The 9,820-nt window shown below is 42.1% G+C and overlaps 2 protein-coding genes across 4 annotated transcripts; one reads left to right on the top strand and one right to left on the bottom strand.

Annotated features, from left to right (window-relative positions):
* Positions 1-664: 664 nt before the first annotated feature.
* On the bottom strand, positions 665-4,028 carry ngdn (neuroguidin, EIF4E binding protein). Its single transcript, XM_030756558.1, has 11 exons — positions 3,899-4,028; positions 3,547-3,606; positions 3,386-3,457; positions 3,012-3,149; positions 2,845-2,929; positions 2,644-2,696; positions 2,385-2,499; positions 2,016-2,190; positions 1,672-1,825; positions 981-1,044; positions 665-846 (listed from the first exon to the last, which is right to left on the bottom strand). Exons 1-11 carry the CDS (start codon positions 3,917-3,919, stop codon positions 827-829), a joined length of 957 nt encoding a protein of 318 aa, XP_030612418.1. The 5' UTR covers positions 3,920-4,028; the 3' UTR covers positions 665-826.
* Positions 3,959-8,211, top strand: cebp1 (CCAAT/enhancer binding protein (C/EBP) 1). Of its 3 annotated transcripts, XM_030756561.1 has the most exons (5): positions 3,959-4,045; positions 4,844-5,048; positions 5,314-5,382; positions 6,105-6,404; positions 6,500-8,211. In XM_030756561.1, exons 3-5 carry the CDS (start codon positions 5,380-5,382, stop codon positions 6,803-6,805), a joined length of 609 nt encoding a protein of 202 aa, XP_030612421.1. In that variant the 5' UTR covers positions 3,959-4,045; positions 4,844-5,048; positions 5,314-5,379; the 3' UTR covers positions 6,806-8,211. The 3 variants fall into 3 exon arrangements, with proteins under 3 accessions (XP_030612421.1, XP_030612420.1, XP_030612419.1); XM_030756560.1 differs by lacking the exon at positions 3,959-4,045 and having other exon boundaries at positions 4,762-5,048; XM_030756559.1 differs by lacking the exons at positions 3,959-4,045; positions 4,844-5,048 and having other exon boundaries at positions 5,296-5,382.
* The last annotated feature ends 1,609 nt before the right edge of the window (positions 8,212-9,820 follow it).

The following is a 9,820-nucleotide window of genomic DNA, read 5'->3' as shown; positions in this document are numbered from 1 at the left end:
GTTTGTGTGGAGACTTTTTTTTTGTTTGTTTTTGTTTTTTGAAAAGGGGAAAGGGGGTTTGAACAATGTTTTGCTTTTTTTTATTTTTATTTTTAACCCATGAGTCTGTAATTAGGAAAAAAAATAAACATTGTGTAAAAATTAGAGCGTGTCTGTGTTTAATTACGTAGTGATCAATTAAAGGTACTTACGATCCAGTATTTCAGTGGTCTCTGCCAGTGAGTAATGTGTGGATGTTTTCAGAAAATCGTTTAATTCTTGTCGGTCATTACAAGACAAATTTTAATACCAGCAGTTTCTTAATGAAGTTTAAGGCTTGATATTACTTTGTGCCATTTGATCAGTACAATACCCACACAGTTCTGAGGATATTCAATGACCATAATCATGAATTATTTCTAGCACCACTTGGTAATTAAGCCTACTAATGTTTGGCTGCTTGTCCAGCAGTTGTGTAAATCTGTCCCAGCTCAGTGGGTTTTCTTTTAGACCTGAGTGTACTGCATACTTCTTGCTCCACATCATCACAGCTCTCCTGGTGGGAGTTTAATAAGGCTACAAAAAGTTCCAGTATTTTTGTTCCAATTAACATTGAGAGCCAGTTTATACTAATTGGGCAACATGGCTGCCCTCTACTGGCGATGGAAAATAACATGGCTTACAATTGAAAGAGTCCATATAAATGTTTATTTAAAAGGTGACATTCACTGTAAGCCAGAGGAGCTCATGAGGAATTGTTTTACTTTAATACACTGTTTACAGATACTTTGTAAGAAGTCCTCTTCATTTTTTTCAGTCTTCTTACAGCGAGGGGTACGCTCCAGGTCTATCTGTGCTTCTTGAACGCTGCAGAAAAAACATGGCACAAATAAAGGGAATGCTGAATAAAGGCTATTATATATAAGCAGTATAGTATTTTGGGGGCTTATTTTACAGAGTTCACAGTTTAAGACATTATTGTGGGATTTTAAAGTCCTCACCTTTTCTTTTGGTATTCTTCTTCATGAGTTTCTTCTTTCTCTTAGGTCGCGGGTTATCCCCACCCTGCACGTACACAGAAAATGCATTAGAACCACAAACCACATTAGGAGTGCAATCTAAATAAAACCAAGCCACAAAGCTCCCATTCATACTGTACAGAGATGGGCCTGTTAGCAACACTATTTGTAGCTTCTCATGGTGTCCCGGACAAAATCTAAACATAGCACACTGCTTTTCCAAGGCTTCTTAAATATACTTAACAGAAGGGTTTTTCCACATCTGCAGGCAGCAGAGGAGACTATCAGCAAGAGGCTGTACAGCCATTACTCCAACTCATTAGTGCTTTTTATGACAGCAGACAGTGAATTAAGACAGGAAACAGAACAGAGAGGCAAAGCAAGCCAAACCTGTGTAGGCATGAAGTGTAGCTGCTGCCAGTAGTACTGCCAACACTGCACCCAACTGTATTAGCATTTCAAGGTAAACATGCCAGACCTCTTCAAAACCTGCAACAGGAGGCTTCTGTCCAATATTAATTGTGTGCTGGTAGCAGCCCAAGTTCAATCACAGCCAGTATAAATAAATAATTCTGTGTTTTTCCGTTCAGTCTAGTTTCAGTTCAGAGATTGACCAATAAATAAGGTGGAAGCTCAAAACCCAAATGAAACTGATGCCAGCGTGCAAACACACCTGCTCGGCCTCGCCGCCAGTCAGAGCTGTGATGTCACCAAAGCGCGTTATGCTGCTCAGCTGGTTGGACATGGACATCATGCCTCTCTTTCTCGCATTCCTCTGATGCTTTGGCACATTGAGACGCACCATCATCGACTCCTCATAGTTCTTCCTGTGAAGAAGTCAGCAATTACCGTTTAACATGGACGCAAACTTCCAAAGAATGCTAGAAAGATTCTTTTGAGTGAGACAAAAATTCATTTCACAACACTTCCAATCTACATCAGATGTAATCAAACCAAGTGGCAGACATAGTGACCACCTAACAGCCTTCTGTGTGTGTACAGTAAACAAGCAGAAACCTGTGGAGCTCCTCGCGGCTCTCCCGCTCGCTCTGGAAGTCCCGTTTGTCTCTGATCTCCTCCGGGGCGTCGCTGTACTGCTGTCTCAGCTCCTGGATCACAGAACTTCGGAGAGCTGCTCGTCGATGACGCTCCACTTGTGCTGCCTTCTTGTCTGCCTCTGTCATGTCACCATCTGGAAAGGAAAGTTTTTTTTTTAAAACAAACCAACAGGGAAAAAGTAGCATTGCTACATATTTTATACGAGAAAAGTAAAGCAGATATTAAGCAGTGTACTGTCTGCTTTACTCTAAACTATAAAATTAACCACCCTCTCTAATGAAATGACTAAGAAGTACTGAAGCATTTTAATTAGATCAGTGACATTACCATAATGCACCGGGGCAATCTTTGGTGGTACATATTTCTTGCCACTAGAGTGGGCTGCTTTCTTCTCTGAAGCTGCCTTGTTCTCCATTTCATCTTCAGACTCGGATTCACTCAGCTGCAAAAACAAGCACAAGTAAGAAAAACTCATTTAACTTACTTAAGATTTAGCTTACCTACTAATAGAGGAAGCAGATGTTTGGATTATAGCTTTATAACATGAAAAGAGGAAATTAGAGCCATCGTGTTATTCAGGCCTTACTTTGCTGATGAGATTCTCTGGATTAGGACGCAGCTGCAGCGGGTCATTTTCAGCTGAAATCAACAAAAGCATCAGACACTGTTACGCCTGCCAAAAGTGGACAAATCCAAATCTTGCTATGCCATGAATCTGATACTCATCCTTTATGGCACATTTTTCCTAAACTGCACAGCTTTAAAAATCTAATCACTTCAGTCTTACCTAAACTGCCAGTAACAGCTGTGCGCACCAGTTTATCAATCTGGTACTTAAGTTTGTGGTCTAGGGGTCGCATCTTCTCCAGGATCTTGAGAGAGAGAGAGAGGAATTAAAATAATATTTTGACTGTAGAGAAAACAATAAACAGCTTCACCTTTATCGCTTCTTACCGTTCTGACTGTGACCACTCGGGTTAAGGCATCACTGTCTTTTATTTTGCCTCCTTCTGTCTTGATGCTGATCAGGTGAGTGAGGTCCTGGAGGTAGAAGAGCAGCAGGTGGTACCGAAGGTCCAAGAAAGACAAACCCTGCAGGAGGAGAAGAGGGAGAGCTACAGCCTGCACGTCTCCATCCGACCTGGGTCAAATATTCTCCAGCAATTACAAATCACACATTAAGTTTCTCATTTTTTCAAACACAACCGTATTAAAGAAAATACACCATGCAGAGCTTGAAGATGGGACCAGTCCTACTTGCAACCTCTCAACCAAAACTACAAGTAATCAGATTACTGTAAAGACTGAACCGGAGGAACAACACGCACCTTCGACGTCTTAAATGCTCCATCTTTGGCTTTAGTCAACAGCTCACGGACATGACTTGTCACCGAGGCCACCTACAAAGAAAAATTGGTCTCATACGCACAGCCACAAAAACACAGCAGGTGTTTTCTGTGTTTATAACTGTATGCGTTTTAGTTTTTACCTGTTCTGTGAGATTATTCAGCAGCTGCACAGCTTTGGGCAAATCGCTTTCAATCAAATCCTGGAAAGCAGTGAAATCACATGTCAGAAACACAATGTTTGCGAACAGTGTCCACACTGAAACGCCAGCTGTGCAGCAGAAAATGTTGTTAGCTGCTGGCTAGCCGAACCAGCTAGCCAGCAGCTAACAAACCACTAAACTATGCAGCAGCTTTCGGTAAAATATGGAGAAGCTTGTCGGTATTTATATGTGTATTAAAACGGCATAATATTCAGCATGTAAACACACGGCACGGTGGCAAAAAAATATATATATATATTTTGTAACAAGGAGCTAACTAAATCACACTCACGTTGTCAACAGGAGCAGCCATTTTAACTCCACTGTAAGCTACGGAAGCCGCAGCGGGACAGCAGTTAGTGCATGCCAGTTTGGAGTGGAGGTGTGCTCTCAGATTGTTACAAATGTTACTACTGAGAGAGGAAAAGATGGGAAACTGGTAACTATACTGCATCCAGCCACCATATTCTGTGCTGCATATTACATGATTCAATGTGACCTGCTGCGGAAAGGCTAAGATAAACACGGGGGAAGGGGGGAGTTCAACAGGGCACAGTTGCTGTGGCAAACCGATGAGCTCATTTTTAAAGCACAGACGGAAGTATTTGTTCTGGGGTACAAAGACCACATGCAAAGTTTGGGATCCTGTGAGGTCACAGAGCATCCTTGGAGCTATCATAACCAAGGAATGATTCAGGGTTGTCTGATGCAGCCCAATCACAATTTTGATCACTTCAGAAATTTTTAGGCCTAATCCTAAAAGTGGAGAAATTGTCTGTCTCCCCAACCCAACCTGGGGGTTGGTTCTAAATGACAGGAGCATTATGGGTAAAGGCTGTGCCTGCCAGTCTAAATTTCAAAACTCAAGGAACCACAAGTAAGCATGTACTGTGAAAATGGAACCCCCTATTTGAAAATATGGTACCATGAAGTCTTTACAATATGATGGGGAATAGTTATGTGAGAGTTTATGTGTGGGGATTTAAAATTCAGTTGTGGATTTAACAGTCCAGAAGTCATCCAGGACTTTAAAGTTTTAATTGTATGCATGTGATTTGTGCTTCCCTCTGGCTGTGGAGATAAACATAGCTGGCTATCACCCATATGCAGTGTTGTGTTGCCTAAAGGAAGCGTGTACACGAAAAGCATTGGTCCCGGGACAGAACCCTGACAAACACCATGAGTAACTTTTGTGCCTGAAGAAGACTCATGAACAACTTATTTTCTTGAATTCCAGGGACGTTCCAGCCTCAGGACCAGCACAAAAACAACACTGTCTGACGCCATGAGATCATCAGGAACCCTGCACTGATGCTGTGCCTGCGTTATGATGAACTTGAAATCCCAACAGAAACTACTCAAATATGATCTGCTCCTGATCACACGACTGATTTGCAACGACCTGCGCCAGCTTTTTAGAAATGAAGGAGAGAAATGGTTAAGTATGTTAAAACATGCATCGGGCTTTATGTGTCTCTGAAGCTGCTGCTGTTGATAATGTGCCTGAGAAATTTAATGAATTTTATTTGTAAAGAAGCAAATGTAGAGGAAATGGCAACTTCTTCTTTTTGTTAATTTAAGTGAGAGTCAGAGCATGAGCAGGGGGGGGGGGGGGGGGGGGGAGAGAGCAAGAGAGAGAGAGAGAGAGAGAGGGGAAGTGATTATGTGAAAATTGAGGGCCACCTGTCTGTGTCCTGTCTTTCACAGCATTGTCAGCCAGACAGCCTGAAGAGGGCCTGAAGAAGATCTCGAGAGTCTGTGGAGCGATCGGTCATGGTGAGTGAAACTGTAACTTTGTAAATGTGTGGAGAAGCAAATGAGCGAATCTGAGAGAAATGTAACTTCACCAAAACAACAGGAAAGATTAAAAGCACGCGAGATTTGACATTTCTTTTAAATCGTAGGAATAAGAAACATGAAGTAAGTTATTCTTTAAACTGAATTTCTAGTCTACAGTGCCTACAGCATAAATTTGAAAGAAAAAAAAAGTGGAGGAATAAAGAGAGGATGGCCATAACAGCTTACAAGCTTAGATTCACAACAGTGCTGTCAAATGATTTATTTATACTCTGTTTATAGTTTTTTATTGCCCTCCTGTTTATTCTTCTTGTGTTACGGTTCGTATGTGTCTGGGGATTTTCTGAGAACGTGAGAACTTTCGTACTGTGGCAGAAACATCCCTATTTGTGATCAGTGGAAGAAGAAATATTGAGATCTTTTTTTCTGAAGATGATGAAAATCCCCCTTTGTCAGTCTTACTTTACTCAACACATAAAGCAATATAGACAGTATAGAACAAAGACCACGTAAGGCAGCATGAATGAGCCTTTTTGAGGTGTATTATGATAGAATGTGTGTAATTACATTCACTTGTTAATTAAGCAAATTACATTTTTATGTTGTTGAGAACTTGTTTATATATTGTTTGGTACTGTACAGCAACATTCAAACAGTATTTTTTTTAAATGAACTAAATCTTCCTCTGTCTTCCTCCACAGATGTCTGATTCCAGGGTGTCCTCTGTCATCCAGGAGTGGGTGAGCTCCTTCCCAGGTCAGGTGCACACCCAGGCCCTGAATCCTGTCACTTCCAATCCGGCTGCTTCGGCCAATCAGATGACACAGATGGACATGATCTCATACAGCCAGTCTCAGGGGATGATAAGGGGCGGCGGTGATGACAGAGGGGCCGAGCAGATGACGGGCCTGTCGTACCTGCCGTACACAACGTCCTGTCTCGGCAACGCCTCCAGCGCCGCGAGCACAAACCACCACCAGAGCCACGCCAACACTCAGCAGGTGAGAGAAGGATTTTGATAAGTGTGTCATGAAGTTACTGATACAAACCACACACACACCCCACGCCTATAACACACTTGCGCTCCTCACTCCAGGACTTCTCCCCCTTCCTCCTGCCCACCCTGCGGGCCCCAGTGACCAAGAGGAGCATCAGCAAGGATAGCGCAGAGTACCGCCTGAGGCGCGAGAGAAACAACATCGCAGTGAGAAAGAGCCGGGACAAGGCTCGCAGGAGGATCCTGCTGACCCAGCAGAGGGCCCTGCAGCTGCAGGACGAAAACCAGAAGCTGCAGATGAGGATATCGCAGCTGACACAGGAGCTGGACACTCTGAAACACATCCTGTCACAGCGGCATCTGCAGGCCGCTGAAGATGGAACAGCAGGACAGTCCAGTCTCTGAAAACAGGCAAAAGCCACATTTATACCTGGTGTTAACACCTGATTACAGGCATCACAGTGCGTCTAAGTAGGCCCGCAAGACTCAGAGTTCAAGCGCTTGTTCGTGCATTTTTTGCCAACAAATTTGGGAAATGAAAAAAAGCCACCTAAAGGAGGTAATGCCAGGTATAAAAGCGGCTAGCTGTAGTGTTATATTGTAAAGTAAACCATAGCATACTGGCAGTGTTGTAGCTACTATTTAGGACACTGAGGTCCACATTCTTGAGGGTTATTGCAAATTTGGTGTGCCACCCTTTTTAAATTTTGCTCTACGTATCAGTTTTTACATTTTTGCACATGGTGAGTGTAAAAGTTTCAAAAATGGCATAATTAACACTTTCAATCTGCTGTGATTTTTTTTTTTTTTTTGACACAATACACATTCAGTGTCACACAAAAGTCGGCTGCACTGAAGCAGGCTTCTCGTTACTCAAGACGACCTGCTGAAATTCCATCTGCCAGTGGCAGATTCTACGAGCTGTATCTAACTAATGCTACTGTTTGAACTGTACACAAACACACTTTTCATTCTTTACACTTGGTGTTTATGGTTTTGAAAACATGTAGCGCAAACCTGATACACCTCCTCTGCAAGGCTGCAAATGCAAAACTGTGATCAGATAATAATAAATAAAATGAAACTAATGAGAATAACTAAAAGTCTGGGTAAAAATGACCTCGGTAGTTCTAATATGGTGGCTGTGATGCTGCACAAACAGAGTTTTTAAGTACTGTTACAGTTTTTACTGCTAAAAAATACACTGTGGTCTGAATGTAGAGGCTTTTTCTCTTTATTTCATAATGTGGAAATGCAGGAGCTCGAGGCCCACAGAGTGAATGATTATGCAGGATCAATACTGAATTTAGGTCATGTGATAGAGGACTTTGTTTTGAGGTGAAATGCTGACGTAGATCTAAAAATCTAAAACGGTGCACTGAAGGACACAGAAACTGGTCATTATCTTATTTACAAATTAGAAGTGATTATTTCTGAGGCCACTGCCTTCACACATGGATAATACTCATAGACCCTTAAAAAAAAGAGGCCCACTGTGTGTTTTGGACTGGTTAGATATGATTTGATTTAATAAACATTGCCCAATCATCTACCTGACCCTTACCGTCTTCGTCAGAGCTGATTGTAACTGTTGTTGCCCAACAGAGTTGCACAACGACCTGTGGTTTGAAGAGGATTCAGTGAAATAGAGAGAAAAGGAGTCTCTCTCTTTTTAAATATCGCATCATTTCCCAGTAAATAAATGTGACCACTTGAAATGATTTTAAATGTTCAAAGAATAATGAATGTTTTATAATTTTATAGTAATACATTGTTAAAGTAAAACTTTGCCATATGTTCTTTCTATTTTAATAAACCAGTGATTGCTTGTGCCTATGAAGACATTGTCTTTTATATGTGATATATTCTAACAAATGTGTTCACACAAATGTGTGTGTGTATGTGTATACACACACACACACACACAGGTTGTTGGGATTTCTCAAATACACTGTGCAATTGCAGAGCTGCTGAGCTCTGATCCCAGCACCCTGCTGCCTTATCTAATACAGAACGGTGTAAATGATGTGTCTCATTGGTCCTCCAGGGCATCCTTCATCAGGGAACACAGTGTACGCCTGCCACATTATTTACCATAAGTTGTCTACCCACAGAAACGGACGTCATTGCCATGGACCGTTGTACACCAGCAGTTTCCCTTTGTGGGATGGGCAAAGATTTCGACACAGCGGCGGACGGAGATGAGGAGCGCAGAGATAATATCAGTGTTTTGGGCTGCCAGGGTCTTCCTGTGGCTGTGATGGCAGTGAAGGGACACAGAGATAGGAGCCAGAGAGGAGGAGGGGGGTGGGGGCAGCAAGGATTTTTACACAATAGGACATGTGTCAATAACCTCCTTATAGGGGCTGACCTCAGCTCAGCACTTGATGGCTTTATTAGAAACATAAAAGCGGTAGAAAAATGAAATATGAGCGTATCAGGAACACTGCTTTACAGAACGTATACACACAGTGAGCCACATGGTGTGATTAATCCAACAGCAGTACATCAGTCACTGAGTTTGAGCATCACATTTCATTCCTAATGCACTGCTTTGTGCTAAAAAGATTTAAAAAGGAGCAGCAGTGTAAAAATAATGCTTAGAACTGTTTTTTTTTTTTATTATCTTAAATTTAGTCACAAAGGAGAGTGAAAGTATGAAAAAGGCCTCATAAAGCCTGCTATGTCTTCAGAGGCATATAAAGATTTCTTGTGTGACCATGTCTGTTGAAATGTCCCACAGCGTTGTGTGGGGCAATCTGTGGTCCCAGGACTGCAACATCTCCACAGAGTGAAGAAAGACTGTATTTCACCTAATCGCTACTAAGTTACTCAACAGCTGCAGACCATATGAACCACACAGCCCCACTGAAGCAGCTCCAATCTCAAAGCGGCTGCTAATCAAAGGTGTGTTTCTGTGGCAGTAACTGGGTGGGTCGGTTGGACTTTTTCTATCCAGAGAGCATCAACACGCACACTGCAGCGAGACCGAGTCCAAATATGGCCGGGATAAATGTTTTACCCCTGCTGCAGTACTTCCGCTCCCTGCAAAGCTCTGCGGTCATAGATACCCTTTCTTAGCTTAAGAAAGGCTCGAGTTACTAAGAACTGAGATCTGAATAGTTTTTTCTAGTGATCTTACTGAGACAATCAATAAAGTGTCTTGCAATGATGGAGGAGTCTGTATAGAGTGAGGTGATTTTGTGATATAAAGGCTCATTTTTCTGCTTTATGCCATTTATTTTACTTTAAGATTATTCACAACTTCCAACATATGCGCACTAACTGTTGCATAGCCTACACATGGAACTGATCTTGAAAGTGGAAGCTGTCACCATCTTTGCTTGAAACAAACGCATGCATCATGACAGAGCACGGAGAGCATGACCTAATGGGGACCCTCAGTTATTCTCAGTTGTT

The sequence above is a fragment of the Archocentrus centrarchus genome, chromosome 20, assembly GCF_007364275.1.
Source record: "Archocentrus centrarchus isolate MPI-CPG fArcCen1 chromosome 20, fArcCen1, whole genome shotgun sequence".
NCBI classification, from domain to species: domain Eukaryota; kingdom Metazoa; phylum Chordata; class Actinopteri; order Cichliformes; family Cichlidae; genus Archocentrus; species Archocentrus centrarchus.
The sequence above is the reverse complement of the archived record's forward strand: the minus strand, read 5'-3'. Positions and strand labels throughout refer to the sequence as shown.